This window comes from Rhipicephalus sanguineus, chromosome 9, assembly GCF_013339695.2.
Source record: "Rhipicephalus sanguineus isolate Rsan-2018 chromosome 9, BIME_Rsan_1.4, whole genome shotgun sequence".
Classification (NCBI taxonomy): Eukaryota; Metazoa; Arthropoda; class Arachnida; order Ixodida; family Ixodidae; genus Rhipicephalus; species Rhipicephalus sanguineus.
Genome location: NC_051184.2, coordinates 20844078 through 20864244, shown reverse-complemented (window position 1 = coordinate 20864244; position 20167 = coordinate 20844078). Strand labels below are relative to the sequence as shown.

The window sequence follows — 20167 nt, the reverse complement described above, 5'->3', positions numbered from 1 at the left end:
ACGAATCCATTACTAAACAAACGAAGAAAAATGAAGAAGAAAATATTGAAAATCACTGTACAGACACGAAAGCGGCGTACAACTGTGAGTCAGTATATAGCTATCGTTTACTGATCTTATAAAACGGTTTTTAGACATTCCAAAGTGCGCTATCTTGCACAGTGATGTGGCAGGCGCACCCTAATGTCCATACATAAATCTAGGGACGCAAATGCAACGTTTAGGCAATGCAACATTTCAGCGGCCTTTTGAAGAGCTCTGCTAACGTCGCTTGATTTCAAACGATTCATTTCGCCTTGATGTTCACTTGCCGTACGGTGCACGCGTTAAGAATGCATCAGGAGGATACTGCAAGGCAAGAAATAAATCGAGAGACAGACAATGAAGGGAACATGCGAAGAGGCAATGCTTTGTTGTTGTCCTCTATGAAGGGCTCTCATGAATTGGTGCCCTACATGGGACTGGCCAATAATTGGGTCAATCCCATGTAGTTAAAATGCTACGTTAAAATAGTAGCATGTGAACTCTATTATTAACGATAAATCTTTGGTTGATCGAAATCGATTTCATATAGCAGTTTAAGAATTTCGTCTACTACCTCACTGTTTTTTTTTCTTTCACACAGTTCTAACATGAAAAAAATGGACACTCGCCACGCCTCCAACGCGTTGGAAAACTTCTGAGGCTACTTGAGATCGGATCGCCCAATTAGTGCACTGAAATGCGTACGTATACGGTTCGCAAGAGAGGTACGCGCAACGAAGTACAATGCACTGTGTGTCGTACTGGCGCATTATATACTGTACGATGAAACATTACACAAGTCCAGCAGATATGTATAAGGACGTAGCTGTACACTCACATTTGACAGAAGCTTGCTTCGTAGCCATGGACACCGTTTTCTGCTGCGCCGCGTACCACACGCTGCATAGAATACCCTGTGTACTGTGACGCAGTGCACAACAGCTGGGAATCAAACAGCTTGTCAAACGCGAGGTGCGTAGAATGAAGTGTGCAATGCGTCTCGCGCGCGACAGCTGTGGCGGTGCAATCGAGCATATAGCGTACTATCTCACATTGTTTTCCTCAATCGCCTCCGATGACGGATGACTGCCCCACATTCCGATCTCGGAGGCCCTTGGTTTCGCTCGCAGACTTTCTATATGTACAAGGATCATCGAGTCTTGCGATTGTTGAGCCGACACAGATGAGGAAGCTTGGAGACGATGCATAAAGCGACGTCGGTTTCTGTTTAGTCACGCGGTGCGTCGCTAAGTTACTGTGGGCCTAGCTTTCACTTAACTGTCTTATACAGTAATTTTACTTAATCGTTTACCGACACCAGCACACTCACTGCGACATTTTACAATGCAAAGTCTTGTACAGCTGTCCTCGGGTTCATGCCACATGTCAATAAACCATCAATTACATATATTGCATAATTATTGGTCGCAATACTTCATATCACACTTTTCAGACATCATATCCGTGCGTGTCCATACTCTGACGGAGCGACTGCAGACTGATAAGTGACAAAATGTTGACCCTGCGAGAAAACTTTCACTGCCAAAAAGGGGAAAAAAAGAAGAAATTAACGTGTACGCGTGATACTTCTAAGATGGCCCAACTATAAGGTTACCGAACACAAAGCCTTCTTGAAGTCTCCTTTCGGGCTTATCAGACGACTTCATCGCGAGAACAAATCAAAAAAGGCTTTTTTTTTTATTGGTCCGCTCTGTTAGTCCTTACATAGCGGACCAAATTGCTTATGTATTTGCCCAAGACGGCTCGAAGGCTAAAGCCATTTTCTTCCTACTCTTAGTCGATTTCATTGATCCCCTCCCTTCACCCCATCCCCAAACGCTTTCTGCACCCACTGGCTTCGCACTGCCTCCGAGATCGGAGGCTTGCAAGATCTGCAGCTCACGTGGTTTTGCACTGCCTCCGGGATCGGCCCACCTTTGACCAAACGACGATGTCATCCGATGACGTCATCCTGGAGTATACTGGCTGGTTGAGATGCTGCGTGAACTCTTACTAGAACGCGCGGAGAAAGAAACGGTGACGTCAGATTAGTGCTGGTGCCCTCTCGCGTTCCTTTGTGTTCCCCCTTGGCGCGGCTGGCGAACAGAAGAAAACTGGGAGATCACAAAAGAACGCAGGGACCGAAGGACTGTGTGGCCTCCCCCGCACTGACACTCTCTGATGAGATAAAAAGTCACGGTGGCCGCCATGTTGAAGTACCCAGCGCAGAGAACCCGTCCGTGACGTCACGTGAAAACTATGTAAACCGAAGAATAAGCCTTTTTGAAGTCTCCTTTCGGGCTTATCAGATTTCGTCACGATGACACATCATAAAAGGACTTTTGTTTTTGTAAGTGTCCTCTATATTAGTCCTTATATAGTGGACCAATAAAAAGATCTCTCCCGATAGATAAGCGAGCTTCTTTTTTTTACACTTCTCAGCAGAGGCGTAGCCAGAAATTTTTTTCGGGGGGGGGGGGGGGGTTCAACCATACTTTATGTATGTTCGTGCGTGCGTTTGTATGTGCGCGTGTATATATGCGCAAGCAAAACTGAAAAATTTCGGGGGGGGGGGGTTGAACCCCCCCCAACCCCCCCGCCCCCTGGCTACGCCCCTGCTTCTCAGACGCGTGTATGCATGCATTGGGTTTGTGGAAGTAAACTCTCTGCAGGCCGGAGGTGCCGACACATGCGTAAACGTTCATGCGGGGAAGGAAAGAGCTAGGGGTCGTATCTACCAGCTGACGGACGACGTCTCGTCAATAAGGAAGTGTTCTCGCCGCCGTTCAACTGGTGCAACCGATGCGGGGGGGAGCGGGGCGTAAAGGGTACGGGAGAGGAGGGCGCAACGCCAAGGGCTGCTGCCCCGCCCACCCGTTGCGTTTTCCTCTCCTCGTGCTTCACCACCCCCGCACAGCAGTTTGCTGTTACGCTTCTCTTATGCACTTAGAGTTCGCTGCACGTCACGCTTGAAGTCGTACCGCTGACGTGTGTTGCGCGTTGTTTGTCTTGTATACGTGATATACTTTTCTTTCGCGTCTCCTCGCCGGTCATATTCGGGCGTGTTGTTGATGTCTGTGACGTCATGGGGTTCCGCGTCCGTGGTTCGAGGAGTGCGGCCGAGAGGGTGAGTGTTCTTGAGCTCGCGCCGCTAGGAGTAAGTGGATGTGTGTGTGTGTGTGTGTCATGGGTGCGCGTAGTACCCAATTCGTGACGTGAAAGAGGGGGAGGGTATAAGGGTGAACCGTATGTTCTCACGCTTTGTGAATTCTGGAGTGTGTACGGAACTAGCGAGCGTAACGGAAGTGCCTGGGCGGCGTACCGAAAAGAGAGGTCGCGCCTCTTTTAAATTCTTCGTTTTGTCGGTTTCCGTTCAGCTACTTTGCTTTTGTTTTATATTCTTACGGGCAGTAGAGCGGAACAACGCCTCCACGCACAGTATAGTCACTGCGCTGACTCTTTGAAAAGCATGGATGACACCTGTCGTACTTTGAGCGCGTACTGTATCCGCTTCCGACGCTCTTATAGACCTTTTCACAGACAGCTCCCTGGGCGCCGCCATAATCCTCTCTGGGTTGCGCTAAATAGGCGTGACCCCCCCCCCCCCAAAAAAAATGCACTGCCGAGACTGTGACGTCAGCCTTTTTGTACTCCCGCGTGCATCCCATTATGGCGGCGTTTTTTTCTCTCCTATGAAAAGGTCTATAGTTTATACTATATTTGAAACTTCGACATGTCGCGGACTGAATATTGTAAGCGTTTCTATTTTTACTTCCTTTGTTTCTTTGCGTTCACCTTGGAAAATCGCAGTATAAAATATGAGGTGCTGCAGTAGATGGAACGCCCTACTACTACTACTACTACTACTACTACTACTACTACTGCTACTACTACTACTACTGCTACTACAACTACTACTACTACTACTACTATTACTACTACTACTACTACTACTACTACTACTACTACTACTACTACTACTACTACTACTACTACTACTGGACATAACTTGCAGAAAGAAAAGATACACGTTTCGGGCTTGAATGGCAGTTAGTGCTCGTTACGCCTCAGCCACAAAATGGTCTCAAACCAGGCCCGTAGCCAGGAATTTTTTTTCGGGGGGAGGGGGCACTTGCTCAAGGTCTCGACTCTTCGAGGAAATCACCTCTTTCTCAGTAATTATTTTCGGTAAAAATCGCAGTACGTAAATTGCGTTACTTTTTAAATACTATTTTATTAATCTTATATTTTCAGTTATGAGATGAATCTTCCTAATAGTATACTATTTTTATACGGACGATAGGGGAGGGGGATCAAGGGGGGGGGGACGCTAGCCTCCCCCCCCCCCTCCCTGTCTACAGGTCTGGGCTCAGCAGACTGCGAGCATAATGCACTAAACGTAGAGCTGCTATGGGGGCTAGTAGTATCGAATTCATGACTTTTTGCGCTTCCAAGATCTGACGCAAGTACCAGTAGAAAAAAAAAAAAAGCATACACAGAGTATAAGTAGAAAGTAGAAAAGAAAAGACGCGCGCGCGCATCACCCTATGTGTGTCTTTTTTTTTTTTTCTACTTGTTCTTACGTCAATTCTTGGCAACACGACGTCACGTAGTACACTATATACTGCGGTAGATCTATCGAGGCGCTTCCAGCCAGGGCGGAACTGGACGGAGCATAGGAAGACGCGCATCGCTCGATGACGCGACCACGCCCTCGTTCCGTCGCGGCCCGTTGCGCCTCGCTTCACGAGCTCTTCTTCCGCCTTCGTGTATCGCACGCACCCGGCGAAGACAAAAGGTCACGACCCCCGGGTCGCCGAAAGGGGCCGAGCGCTACAACTCTTCCCCGGAGGAGGTCACGCTCTTTTAACCTCGCGCAGCTTTCGTCCCACGCTCCTTGATCAACAGTACACTCCGTGAAAGAGAGAGAGAGAGGAGTGTAGGGAAGTTAACTAGACTATGCGTCCAGTTTGCTACCTACACATGGGGAGGGGGAATAGGAGAGTAAAAGAGAGAGAGAAGGACAGACACATTTCACATCACACACACACAGTGCCGAGTTTCACAGGCGGTCGCTCAATGAAGTTGCTTTCAAGTACCGCAGGAGGGCTCGTGTGGCTTTCTGGGCTGATGTGCTGCGCGACCTGGCTCCTAAGATCTTTCCTTCATTAAAGGGCCGACCATCGAGTCTATTCAAGGCACATTGGAGAGTCCGGCGATCTTCGTCAAATTGGGGACAGTGGCACAAGAGATGTTCAATAGTCTCTACACAGTTGCAGCTATCGCGCATGGATGAATCTGCCATGCCAATGCGATGGCTGAATGAGTTGGTAAACGCTACACCGATCCACAACCGGCACAGCATTGTAGCGTCACGTCGAGAAATCTTGGATGGCAGTTGTAGCTGGAATAACGATTCAAGGTTCTGTGCAATATGCGAGTGCGAGCAGCGGCCTAAAAGAACTCATCGGTGTAGGAATGGTGCCTAATTAATTGCGAAGTGGGCTCGATTGTCCATATATACACACGTAGGGTGTGCCGGGTAACTTGTGCAATACTCGCCTTGGTAGCTTAGTAGCTGAGGTACGTGTACCGCTCATAAGCTCGAGCAGTGGCGTAAATTCAGGAAAGTCTCAAGGGGGCAACACACATCTTGCCATGGCGCACTCTTAAGAAATAAGAGTCTTTTGACTCCTTTCGGGGAGAGCCACGTATATGACTCTCTTTAAAAGAGTCACGTCAACTCTCTTTGGAAATCATTGTACTCTCTTCGGAGAGTCGTGTGACCCACAAGAGAGTTAACGTGACTCTTTAAAGGGGTCATGAAGCACCCCTTGGGATGATTGAAAAAACACATCCTGCGGAAAGCTGACACGGCTATGAACTGCTCTGCCAAATATTACAGTCGTGCGCGCCGCGTAATGGCCACAAGCGGAGCGCGAAGTTGCCGTTTCCCCAGGCACCCTCTTTTCAAACAGAGGCCGGTTCTCACTCTCGTCGGTGGGCGGGGCGTCTGTCCGCTGTACGTCGCAAGAGACATAGCATGCTTATTGGCCGATAGCCGACGTAAATTGAGAGCGGCGTTCGGATCAGATGCGCTTCTTGCCGCGGGGTGCCGCCACTTGCCGGCGCCGCACTCCTCAGTACACGGTAGCCGCACTCGCGCAAGCGAATCACAGCGGGAGAGCGATCGCGTTTCATGACGCGCGCTGGCGTAACTTCTTTCCCCCATGCCATCCCTCCCTGTCTAGCTTCCAGTGCGCTCGCCGGCACGAGAAAAGAGAGAAAGCGCTGGGAGCGTGCGCCAAACCCCCGTAACTCCGCTGATTCTTGACGGATTCGAGAAATTTTTGCGGCAATCGATTCGGGAGGCAGTACACTCCGATACTGAGGCCATTAGATCATTACTTGGAAAAGTGGTTCATGACCCCTTTAAGGAGAGTCATATACACTCTAAGAAAAAATAGAGTATTTGGGGAGTATTTCTGCCACACAACAATAATCGTCATCTCTGGCTTGCTCGCGTTTCCTTTCTTGAAAACCCGGCTCTCGTCACTTTCCTATCAAGGATGCTATGTCACGCTGATAACGCGCGCGCCGTTCGTGACCGGGAAGTGCCGGGACCGCGGCGATAACGCGAGGAAAGCACGCGATGTGGATGACGATCATTGTTGTGTGGCAGAAATACTACCCAAATACTAGATTTTTTTTCTTAGAGTGTACGTGGCTAGTCAAGACACCCCGAAAGGAACCACACATACTCTTTTTTTTTTTCTTAGAGTGCGGCCTTATTATTTTTATAAATAAATTCTATATTTACTTATATCAAAATTAAAATAATGCTCTCAAATAAAATTGAAAAACGAACATGGATTCCCAACTCGCGTAATTGCATAGTAGTATCGAGACTTCTCTGACACCGCTCGAGTGGCAGTCGCGATTTCTATAGTCTCACAGAGCTGAGGAATATATAGAACCCAAGTATACACACTACAAAATAAGCAGGCATTAAAAGGAAAGCTGAATTCGCTTTACTGAACTGCCAAGCAATTCAAATGTACGATGTTTGAAAGATAAATGTCAAAAGGGGGGGGGGGAGTTGTAAGAGTGTCCCTCGACCTGAAGAAAAGGGCCGGAGGTCACCTCCCCGCCCCTTTGATTTACGCCAGTGAGGTCGAGGTCGCGCGTTCGACTCCCGGCCATGGCGGTCGCATTTCAATTGAGCCGAAATGCAAGGACACCCGAGTACCTAAATTTAGGTACGCGTTAAAGAGCCCCAGGTGGTCAAACTTAATCCGGCGTGCCTCATTATCGCATATCGTGGTTTTGGCACGCAAGGCCTCAGAAATTATTAATAGCAATAACTTGTGCCAAAAATTAAGAATGCCTACAGACAAAAACCAAAGGCTTGGCGCCTCTTGGGAGCAAGTTGGACTATTTCTTTTTGTGTTACGTCAAAATACAATATATAATTAGTTATTATTATTTCGTGAGCTTCTCTATTATAATCTGGGCAAAAAAGTGTCGCTGGGGGAATTTTAGATCATAATAAAAATATCCCGAATCAGCTCTCTGTTGCCATAATGACGCTTTTTTTCTTCCCACAAGGCCGAAAGAAAGCGCGCGAAATGCGAAATCGAGGGCCATAGTCAGAGTTTGTCTACGCACATGCGCAGACAAGCTCAATTCTTACTGCTCGATGTTTCTTTTTGTATTTTTTTTCTTCTAATTTTACGCCAGTCACGCTCTCTGTCTCTCTTTTATTTCTTATGTAGCAGTTTTTGCTTATATACTATACCGAGAATGGCCGGTACGTAGTTAACGCGCTAAATTTTGCCGACGTAGCGTGCGAGAGACTGCATAGATAAAAAGCGATAAGGGCCGGGCGATTACCGCCACCGAATGCAACAGTGTCCTTACGCAACGCCACATATTCGGTCGTTTCACAGGAGGCGATAAGGAAGTGTTTGCACACCTTCGGCGGAGTCAAAAACGAGATTGCAGATAAGAAAAGCGCAGGATTCGAGCACATGGGTGGGATTAGCGCGGTCTCTTTTTTGCTAATCACTGTCCCTGGCCGTGAGACGGCACCTTTCTTTTAAAGGGTACTGACGCGATTTTGAGGCATCGCAAGAGGGACATTTTTTTAAATTATTTCTTTGGTATGCACTGCCAACGATCTCCACACATCGGAATCGGACAAAACGTACAAAAAATTTCACTTTGATTTTAAGGTTTTCGTCGTCCAGCATCTGCGAGCCAGCTCCACAGCAGTGGACATTAATTATCTCGACGAGTCAACACAGTTCCCTGGGTTTGCGAACTCCGCGTCATGCATAAAGCCTAAATCGCAGAAATCGCTATCGTGGTCGCTGGCCGCCAATTCACTCTTTTTTTTTTTACGTGCAGCACGTGCGACTGACAGCACGTGACAGAGCTGCTGCTAGTACCTCGCCAGTTGCTGTCTCTCCGTGACGTCACACTGTGTTCACACGTCACTACGAAACCGGCCCCCTCGATGTCGAAACCGAAAGTGTGCGTGTGTGTGTGTGTTTTAAAAGGTAGCGGCATTAAAATATATTTAATGAATTCCCAGGCACCAAGACACTCTTTTTAAGTTTCTCGACACCAGTTTTCTTGTTTAAAGCAACAACGTACCAGCGTACGAATGGAGCCCGCGCCGTTTTACGCTCAGTGAGCTGCGCTTTTATTTGAACTTGGAGATTTTGGCTTATTGACGTCCGCTGACGTTTATTGAAACATTCAGAGGTGTCAGTTATGCTATAGGGGCGGGGGGGGGCAATGTCCCCCCTCCCCCCCTCCCCATCTACCCCTCACTTTCTGACCGCATACTTTAGCAGCCCCGATAGCTGGCTCCATTTTGTTCTAGAAGAGTAGTGCACGGCTGGCAACACCTAAATTTCCAGATTCTGATCACAGCATCGACGGATTTATTGCGCTCGTGCCTCGCTCAGTGCAGTTCGTCGGCTTTGGATTGCGTGCTCGTTAAACTCCGGGAGGTCAAGATCCCGAGGTCCTCGGCCCACAGCGGTGTGCATCATAATCGCATCGTGGTTTTGGAACGTAAAACAAAACTTATTTCCACGAGAGCTTACCGCAATAAAATAACCGACTTTTGCTAGGTTTTCTCAATATATCTCGTCATACAAATATTGAAATTAGAACGATTCTTCTCGTTTCTTGATGATGGTTATTGTTGTGCGCCTCCCCCCTTTTTTGTATTGGGTTGGTACCTCATGGTGCACAGACCAAAAACATTTAAAAAAGTTAATTAAGGATCTGCACCCAGAACATGCGCCTTCGTGATGCCGTTGACAAGCAAGGTTTGTCAGGGAACGCGCTGCACCACCTAAAGTCGGCTTCTCCTAACGCTTCCTTGCGCGCCGTGCAGCCTGCTTTCCGTCACGGTAGCAAGTCGTCTTTGCTGCCAGATGTACACGTGTGTGTGTGTGTGTGTGTGTGTGTGTGTGTGTGTGTGTGTGTGTGTGTGTGTGTGTGTGTGTGTGTGTGTGTGTGCGTGTGTGTGTGTGTGTGTGTGTGTGTGTTTTTGCGTGTGTGTGTGTGTTGATAATACTTTGTGATACCTGTCCTCTGTTTGGAGCTCTACGACGATGTCATCATTTATTCGAAATATGATCTTTACGCGTCATTTACTTCTGTACATAGAAAATTTGGTCTCCCAACACTTGCAGATCTTTATCTATACAGCAGCGTAAACGATTAAAAATATTCAATTCAGTGAATTGAAACTTTCAATTATTCAATTTACTTAACAGCAAGCAGGAAAGTTCGGTTATGAAATACACACTACCCGCTCAAGTCATGGTGTCGGGACAAATGTCATTGAGTGTTTTGGGCGCAATATGCGGACTGACGAAAAGGAACGCGTACCCAGCGATACTCTCTGGAACAATGCTTGAACAACAGGGACTCGTTGGCTTCGACGTATCACAAGTAGAGCTCAAGCCAGTTTCTTACTATGATAAGTGGTTATACGCATTAAATACACAAGACAGGTCATAGTTTTCAAACAGCTTATAGTGTTTATTTCAAACATTACCATGCCTCAGTTGAGGTTCTTTTTGCTTGTTTTAGGTGTGTGAAATACTAATTTTAAGCCAAAATTTCCAGCCTCCAACAATAACACACTCGCAGAGAGCAAACACCGATCAGTCTATGTTCCAACTCATCTTACTAATATTCTTTGCATAAATAACATGAAGTTACAGCACAGGTTCAATGACAAGTGTTTTGATGTGTCTGCAATGCATTTTAAATGTTATTTTTGTTGGCACTTTCTCTTCTGATGCACTAGATTGGCATGTACGATGGCACACACTGCATCTAAAGGAAATATTCATTTGTAAGGCTTGCAAGGCCTTACACAGTGACTTAACTTATTCTTGGTCTTGCATACTTAATAATATATATGAAGCTCAAACAAACTTTTTATTGATGACTGAAAATGAATGTGCTGTTATTTTCGCAGAGTGCACAGACAAGGCTGCTGATCAAGGGCGGCAAAGTTGTCAACGATGACATGACTACCGACGCCGACGTTTTCATCGAAGATGGCATCATCAAGTAAGCGACAACAAATGTAGTACATTGCGTCACTCATTATTACGCAGATAGATATCTGCCAAGATTAGCAAGATGGAGGAAGCTTTTGCATGTGGATAAATTGTCCATCTTACAAGAAAGCAAATTTCGCCACTGGGAATAGTCATACTTCAAGATTTTCTTTGAGGGTTTTCTTTTTTGAGAGCCCAGAGAATTCCTGTGTGTCATTTATATAAATGTGTAAACACATGAATGGTAATTCCACCGCATTCGAGGCCTTCTGCACCTTATAGACGTCCCTGAATTTAATTTGCTAAGATTGTTGATACGCATTCGAAACAAAACAATTTTTTCAAACTTCAGACAGGTGGGCAAAGACCTGTCCGTGCCTGGTGGGACTCGTACCATTGAAGCCAATGGGATGTACGTCATGCCAGGTAAGCATGCAACGCATTACAAACTGAAGGAACTTATGTATTAGTTCCTTAACATACTTGTAAATACTTCTTAAATACAGTAACATGCTGGTTGGGCTAGACGGTTCATGCTTAATTCATGTGATGACAGCACAAAGTAACTCAAACCAGAGACTAATAAAACAGGGATTTTATACATGCTGTTCCAAATCTTTCTGCATCATTACATTATCTCATGAAAACTTGTTAGTGCATTTCATGAATTATGAATTAGACACACTTATGATCCTATTCCAGTGCCTCAAGTGCTACTTAAAACATGGTGCAGAATATGTCACCAAGAGCAAGCATTCATCACCTAAGACCTTCATGCAGAGTTCCTAAATCAGGGCACATTGTTTGCAATGATATGCTGTTCTTATTCCAAACTAACGACACCCACTACACAGTCTGGTCAAGAAGCGCACAGTGTGGCATTGAAAAGTAGATGTTGCAGGCATTCAAAAGAATTATGTATTTTTTTGGAAGTATTAAATTATGAAAAACAAGCAAAGGATACTTATTTTTGAAGATCTAGCACAGTTATTCATCTTGCAAGTAGAAGTCAGTGTTGCTTAACTTCTGGCACTGCGCATGTTCTTGAGGCAGTATGGTCAACCAGTGGTGTTACTGCCGAGACAATCTGTACAATCAAGACATGCTTGCCACAGCAACTTAGTTTCTTCACATGAATCAGCGAAGCATTTTTGCCAACATATAAAGATTGTTACAGGTAAGGCATGCCCTTTTATTTCTTTCTTTCTCTCCACCAGGTGGCATCGACTGCCATGTCCACTTCGAGTTCTTCTTCATGGGAACACGAACTGCTGACGACTTCTACACAGGCAGCAAGGCAGCGCTGGCCGGAGGAACCACAATGATCGGTACATCTTGTACATAGCGTAACATACTGTGACAGTCTCTTCTAAATTGACGTGCACTCAGGTTTCTTAAAGGGATGCCAAACAAAAGTCAGAAAAAATGATGAAAACATAGAAATTCTACTCGGAAGACATGACTGTTCCGATAAACAAAGGTTATTTCGCATATTTTTGAACAGCTGGCTGTATTTTTTGAGGATTGTCAGCGTGCGGCTGCTGCACGTCAGCGCGAGCCGCGATGTCACTTGTTGCCACGGCAGATGAAGGGTGCACCTCCTCCTATCCTGCTACTTCCCTTCCTCCACCTCCCCTTTGCATCCCACTCTCCCTCCTTCCACAAAGGTGCTGAGATGTATGTGCCCCTTCTCTTCAGGGGCTTTATCCCACTTGGGAGCATTGTTTGCTGCATGCGCCGTTCGTACTGGTTCTAGGAACCGTAGTGGGGGCTGAGCCGGTTCGGAGGCGCAGGTGACAGCTAGCGTTGTTGGCATGCCAGTCTCGGGTGCATAAAACATGACCAAACGTCACCTCCTCTAGTTCACAGCACGGCTGCTAGACGCGGCTGTTTGTGAAAAACGCATTAAATTCGTTATTTTTCCTCTAGTTTCCGTGTGAAGTGAAGGTTGTGTCTACCGATTTCAGCACCCGATCATTCAGTTTGGCTGAAAACCTCGGTGACAGAATTTTGTTCAGCATATCTTTAGACATGGCAAAGGTACCCCTCGATTCAACAAACTTTCTAGCTTTCTTTTTTTTTTGCGTGTGCTGGTACAGCCAGTGCATAGTATTTTCACGCATTACGCAAGGTTATGGCAGCTCTGTACACAGCTGCACAAGCTTGGCAAATCAAGTCTGAACGATGACAAATGGGAAACAGCTGAGGAAGTTAACTGATATATATATTCTTGTAAGAGACAGTACAAGACATGTAAGAGACAGTGACCATTTTTTTAATGCATCATTGTGTTACATTTTATGACACTTTACAGACACATTTTATATTTTTATATAGACACATTTTATTTTCCTCGTACCTGCCATGTAGCTTGGTGACCTTGCGCTACTAATAATGAGGCTACAGGTTTAATCGTGGTTACAGTAGTTGCATTTCAATGTGGGTGAAATGCAAAAACACTGGAGTGCTTATGCTATGGTGCACAAGGAAGAACCCCAGATATATCCGTGTGCACTGTAGAGGAACACTAAAGAGAAAAATCATTTTTCCCATTATAGTAAATTACTCTTTCGCAACTCCGAAATCGCCATACTTGCCGCGAGAAGACCCTTGGTAAGCGAGAAAACGCGCAAAGAGAAAACACGAGTGGCGACGGCACCTTGAAATTCCCTCACTAAATGCCGTGACATCATAGATATTGATGGCCCCTACTAGGTTCTACATGGTTACTAATTAGCAGAAATGAAGTACACTGTCCTCTGAAGAGGCCATAAGCTTAAACATACCAAGTTTCAGGAAATTTCGTTGAGCCAATGTCACCAAACTACAAAAAATACACTTTGAAATCCATGACGGACATTTCTGTACAATATTTAAAGACGAAACTTTGACCTTCATTTTCTACTCTATTAATAAACCTATGATGGTGAAATTAATGACATTATAGTCCTCACGGTACAGTTTATCAGTCCAAACCAATTCCTTATTTCACTTTAGTGTTCCTTTCAATTTAGCACACAATTTCATCTTGTAAGCCCAAGGCATATGATCAGTTTCTCTTCCTCGTTTTCTATGCAGTTGACTTTGTCACCAAGAAATCTCCCAGTATGAGCCTGCTCGAAGCTTATGAGGATTACCGAAGCAGGGCCGATGAACGCATCTGCTGCGACTACGGCCTTTCGGTAATTCTTGATGACTATAACGAGAATGTCTTCAAGGAGATGGAAACGCTGACAAAGGAGAAAGGTACGGGACCTTTGCATACCTATTCTTGCTTTATCTTTCTTGCGTGACGACGCATAACAGGTTAATCCGAATGCTGTGATGGCATATTCAACTAGTCATTCGAGGCATTATAACAGTACTTCTTAAGAGCATTACCATGCAAGTAACTGCTTGATAACCATCTTGATCATTGTGACAACAAAAGTGGTTCAGAACATGTTAATGAACATGCACAAAGCATACAAGCTAAATCTAAGCAAAGTTATTCATTACGAGTAAATTTTCCTACAAAAATTCTAGTTTCACGCATACAGGTAACCCTTCTGGCACAGTACATGAACTGTCTGTAAATGCTTCAAATCTACACGTTATTTCAGGGCGCTCAATATTCTATGGCAACTAAAAATAATCTTGTGACATGCAGATGTGTTTTATAGTAATTAATCTTAATTAAATTGTAATTTAATATCTACTTATCTTGAAGCCATTCATGTTCGGTTTTTGCATAAATAGAAATCAAAATCTCAGGGTAGAAATATAGTGCATTTTCGTTTTCGATTATATTCATCTCGAGGAAAGAAAAATGATACTTTTGACGTGGCTCGCAAGATGCTGCGTGTCGAACATGGTAGCACCTTCAGCAAAGTGACCATATGCAACAGTACACTGCAAAATGAAGTTAAATGCAGGCACATTTATTACGCAGGAGGTTCAGTTCATCCAAACTTAAATGTACTTTTTCTCTATATTAGCCCCTAGTTGACACAACTAGAAAAACAAGATGTGCACACAATTGTGTACAAAGCTTACTGAAAAACCAAAAAGACGCGTACCATCAAGGAGCATGTACCAACTAGCCCAACAAAAAGTTCTATTATGTGTACAAAGCGTTTCAAAGGGTTAAAAAAAAAAAACGGATGGGCCAAATTAACCCGACCACTATGATGCGCCGCATAATCATATCTTGGCTTTGCCGCATAGAATCCTAAAATTTTTTCATTTGAGTGGCCCACTGTTCATGTATATTGTGAGTGGCGCGTGTATGCTTCATTGCTTTCATCTTGATGTACATTTCAACATCTCATTTTTCCTTCTGGGAATGCTCTCTGTCCCTCCAGGCTGAATGAAAGCATTAATTCAATCTGCCATTGCTTTGAAGTGCGTTTTAAGATTGCTGACATATAGGGATAACGTACATATTTTTGTCCTATTTTTTATAACATGGATTTCACTGCATTCTCTGGTTCTGACAAACGCAGGTGTGAATGCCTTCAAGATGTTCATGGCCTACAAAGGCACACTCATGATGGACGACGACAAACTCATCAAGGCCTTCAAGGCATGCAGCAAACTGGGAGCGCTGGCTCGCGTCCATGCCGAGAACGGCGACATTATTTACGAGGTCTGTGTGAATTCAGCATGACACGATGTTGTTACGGGGTACTAAGGGTTGATCACCCCACACCTGGACCAAAATTTGGCAGGAAACGGGTGATACAGTGTTTCAATATGCTCAAGCATGCTTCATTTAACAAGTGTTTCGTTTAATAAAAGAAAAATACTGTATATAAGGGTGCAGCACCCAAATGGGAATCCAACGAAATGAGAGGCAGTTTTCCCACTGAAGCAACTTCTGTTTACCCAAATTCTGCTGTAGGGTACAAAGAGAAGTACACATCATGCCAGCCATTGTAGCACCGTCTCCTTCAACGCTAAGCTTATGCTTTCCTTCCTCAGCATATCATGGAGCACAGTAACGATATCGTTTTTTGATGTATGTAATAGGGAAGCACTTTCCCCTTAGCCCTTTTTCTGAGACTGATGAAAGCAGTGCATCTGAGTCAACTTTTATGGGCTACTGCAATGTGACGCCGCATGCGCTGCTGGAAAGAGAATCCATCCACATTTACGATCAGCATCTTTTAAATTATGCAAAGTAACAGAGTGGCAGTCATTTTCTCCAATGGTTGTGAAAGAGTTGAATGCAATCACATCACAAGTCTGTCCACTTTTCTTCAGAAAACCAAGGATTGTCACATTTTGGATTCATCTCTGTGAGGTTAATACAATCATGTATGTTCATCCGCTATTCCGCGAGAAAGGCAAGAATTAATTTGCAATGAATTAGTCTTTTATGAGATGAATACAATGATATCATAAGTCTGATGTTACTTGAAGAAAATCAGTCATTAAATAAACGTTTAATTCACCTTTCATGAAGTGAATATTACCACGTCATCTGCAAGAAAACCAAGCATTAAGTCACATTATGAATTCATCTTTTATGAAGTGAAAACAATCACATATGCTTGTCTTCTATTCTGTAAGAGAAGCAAGAACAACTTCACCTTTTATGGGGTGATTACAATCAGATCACAGGTCTACCATTACGAAAGAAAATCAATCATTAAGATACATGGTTAATTCACTTTTTATGGTGTGAATATTACCAGACCATCTGCAAAAAAGTGACTACTGTTACAATTCAAATCGATCTTTTATGAGGTTAATAGATTCACGTACGTTAATCTGCTATTTTGTAAGAAAAAAGTATTAATCCATGCCCCGAATTCACCTTTCATGAGGTGCATACAATTAGATCATTTGTCTACCATTACATAAGGAAATCCAGCGTTTTAACATTTTTCCAGCGTTTTAACATTTTTAACATTTGGTGAATATTACCAAATCACCTGCAAGGAAAGCGAACACTAAGTCACATTTTGAATTAAGTCACTTTATGAGGTTAATACATTCACTTATGTTCACTCTGTAAGGAAAGCAAGAATTCAGACTGAATTACAATGCAAATACAATCCTTCCACAATGTAAATACAATCACGTCCCAACTCTGTAAAAAAAATCTAGCATCAAGTTGCATGGTTAATCCACCTTTTTATGAAGTGAATGTCACCACATCATTTCTAAGAAAAAACAAGTTTTAAGCCACGGTACGAGTTGACCTTTCATGAAGTGAAGCGACATCTCATTTGATCTGACGAAATTATTGACCTGGGTGGCATTCGTAAGTAGTGCGTGATCTTGTACTTAGAGCGCTATAGCAGCTTATGTAGCTCGTTTTCACTAGCGAGAAAGTAGTCGCAAGGCATGCGTCTCGACCTTATCAAGACATGTCATGTTTTCATAAGGTGCCAAGCAGGACTCGTCTCCTTCATTTAGCAAGCTGCTGTTTACTTATCTGCTTATTTACTTTCAGAACCAAAGCAAGCTGCTTTGCATGGAGGTCACTGGTCCAGAAGGCCACCTCTACAGCCGAGAGGAAGAGGTACGTAGTTTACCAGTAATAAACAAAAAGGTATACGAATGAAAAGGTGTGAAAAACCCGTCACTACCATGGTACTCCCAGAACGAACAAATAAGCCCGTGAGACTACACTGATGCTCCGCATAACGTTCTGTGCAAATTTTTTAAAATGTTCTCCTTAGATAGAGTATTATTGCATCAGAATGTATTCGTTTGGTAATGCTTATGTCACTTTACCAAGCTCTTAGGCATCTTAAACCTTCGACTTCATCACAGCCCGACTAGTTTGGGGGATAAATCCATTCTACAGGTCACTCAATCAGTCAGGCAATGTGACTTAATCACAAACTATTTTACCGACCACGTGCTCAAGTGCAATCTGTTCTTAATGCTAACTTACACATCGCCATTCTTACAATGCATTCTGAACTGCAACACACATTTACACTCTCAGAATAAACAAGGCGTCTTAAGTAAACCTCCTTAACTCTGCTGCTGCTGCTGGCCCCTCCCCTTTTCCCTCCTCTTGCATCAAAATGCTCTACTCTGAAATCGCAGCAAGTCTTGAACACACTTGAAACCACCCAATCAATTATTAAGCTCATCAATCAATAAGCAGTCCATGTTACCTGTTGCACAGGCGAAGGCAATCAAATCAATCTGTCGCTGTTCCCTGTAACATGCATAGAGGCCAAGTTATTTAGAATACTTGAAGCTTTCATTCAATCAATGATTCAAGAAAACAGTCAATAATCAGTCAAACATTCAATGTTTTTTTACAAAAAGATTAATTCAATCAGTCACTGTTACAACATCAATGTTACAACCAATCAATGATGAATCGAATGGCCAATGTACTTCATGGCGTAGGTAAAGGATATCAGTCAAATCAGTTGCTGTTCTCTAACACAGGTAGAGGCCAATGCTAGCCAGGCCCGTAACTAGGGGGGGGTTGAGGGGGTTCTGACCCCCCCGAAATTTTTTTGATGCTTTAACTTTTCGGGTGATACTAAAATATTTACACGCCTTCACAGCGACCCCCAGCTGCCAAAGTTACACTGCAACTTTCCTGGCATTGCTTCCCTCTTCTTCCTTTCTTCAAACCTACCAGAACACCTCAGCGCTCCCTCCCCCGCACGCGCACCTGCCCTATTTGTACAGCTTTGCACTTCGCCCTCGCGTTCCTTCGAGTCTTTTCTTTTTCGTCTTTCACCCCGTAGCAGCTCCTTTATTGATTCCAGATGCTTTCCTTGTGCATTGCCGCTGGAGAAGTTATCCGTCTGTGCGGACCGCACGTGTCGGCTTTGGGTTTCTACGAAAAGCGCGTCTCCTTCTGTGAAAGTAAACAGTTCGACAGCAACGGCAACACCAACACGACGTGCGCAAATTTGCCAGGGAACGAAACCCCTAAGCGGAAAAACTCAGCGGCGCATTCCGAGGACGCAGGCTGCAGGGTAAACTTTTCTCAAACTGTAGTCTTCGCCACCGAAACGAATCATCGAAGATGACATCTACTGAAAGACTGGCATATCCGAGCAACTTCGAACAACCTTAACCACACGCAAGGAAATCTACCTCTTCTGTACACACAAGGTATATGCGCCTCCCTACAAAGCACACAAAGCGAGGATACAGCCGGCACACAATCCGGCACCAGCGGTCAACTTTCACAGGAGAGAAAAAACGCCGCCAAGCTGGGCTGCGCGCGGGAGTACAGAGGCTGACGTCACAGCCTACAAAGTGCATTTTTGGGGGGTCACGGCTATTTAATTAGCGCAGCCCAGAGAGAATTATGCAGGCGCCCAGGGAGCCGCTGTGAAAAGGTGACTTTTTCACAGGAACGGAGCAACACCTGCTTTCTGGACTGTACCACGGGAGTGCAAATGTCTCGGCAGTGCATTCTTGGGGGGTTCACGTATATTAAGGGAGTATGGAGTGCCCATGGAGTCTTCTGTGAAAAGGTCTTTAAGTAGCGTTAATCCAGTTTGCTGCAGCGGGAGTACAATAATGGTCCTGCATGCACACCAGCTGTAGCGGCGTTCAGAAAACACATGCGCCACGCGGGAGCCGGCGCGTTCATCACACTTCTACATTCTAGCCACTGTAAAGTGGATAAGAGAGGAAGAAAACATCGCCCGCCGTTCACGCCAGGCAGTCGAAGCAGTCGCAACGTCTTTTTGGAGCCACTGGCCACTTCTGTGTGCGTGCACAGGATTGCGGCAGCAAAATGAAAAGACACTCTGCAACAACGAAGCAAAGGAGTCTTGCGTCTTACTTCAAGAAAGTTCGAACCGATGAAGCGGACGGAGAAGAACCGCCTCCTTCGAAGGATAAAACTTCGCCCTCCTCAGCACTGGTGGAAAGCCAAGCGCGTCGGAACTTCTGTAGCGACTCAGGAGAATGCACCGGTTTATGTGAATCACCTGAGAACGAACACAAGCAGGACACCCATGCGCCGCCGGAAAATGATGGTGGCCGCAGTGCAACTCCAAGTGACCTTTGTTCTACAGTCAACGCTGGGCAAAGTGACGCCTTTACCACTGGGCAATGCCCAAGGAAGGTGAGTGGCATGGCACCTACACATTCTGGTTCGCCTCCCCTCTGTGCGACGAGTGCGAATATTTTGGACTTGGGACTGTTTGTCTCGAAAAGCAATAATGTAAATGATCCAGAGACGACGGAGAAGCTGCTGCTCAATCCGTGGACCCCTCCGGCTAACTATGATTATCCAGCCACAGGGAAAAGGAATCTGAAGTTCCAACCTCACTGGGTAGATCGTTACCCATGGCTTGTTTATTCAGAGAAGCTTCAAGGAGCATTATGCAAATATTGCGTAGTCTTCGCAAGCGAGTGTGCAGGAAAAGGGGAGCACCAGCGCTTGGGCTGTTTTGTAACTAAGGAGTTCACCAATTACAAGAAAGCCATGGACGCCTTTAAGAGCCACGCATCCAGCAGTTATCACGCCATGTCAACAACGCTATCGGAGAACTTTTTAGCAGTCCGGTCCCGCTCACAGCATGACATCTTAACACAACTTGACCACGGTCTTAAAAAGCAGG

The 20167-nt window shown here is 45.0% G+C and overlaps 1 protein-coding gene across 2 annotated transcripts in view; it reads left to right on the top strand.

The window, feature by feature from the left end:
• Positions 1–20167, top strand: part of LOC119404727 (dihydropyrimidinase) — a 55595-nt gene that overhangs the window by 14915 nt on the left and 20513 nt on the right. Inside the window, exons 1-7 of one of the 2 annotated variants that reach the window (XM_037671386.2) lie at positions 3095–3151; positions 10535–10629; positions 10972–11045; positions 11837–11947; positions 13698–13865; positions 15104–15246; positions 17062–17130. In XM_037671386.2, coding sequence (XP_037527314.1) covers positions 3110–3151; positions 10535–10629; positions 10972–11045; positions 11837–11947; positions 13698–13865; positions 15104–15246; positions 17062–17130 — 702 coding nt within the window. In that variant the 5' untranslated portion in view covers positions 3095–3109. Of the gene's footprint in view, positions 1–3094; positions 3152–10534; positions 10630–10971; positions 11046–11836; positions 11948–13697; positions 13866–15103; positions 15247–17061; positions 17131–20167 lie in introns of those variants that run through there. The other variant, XM_037671387.2, reaches the window with a different exon arrangement.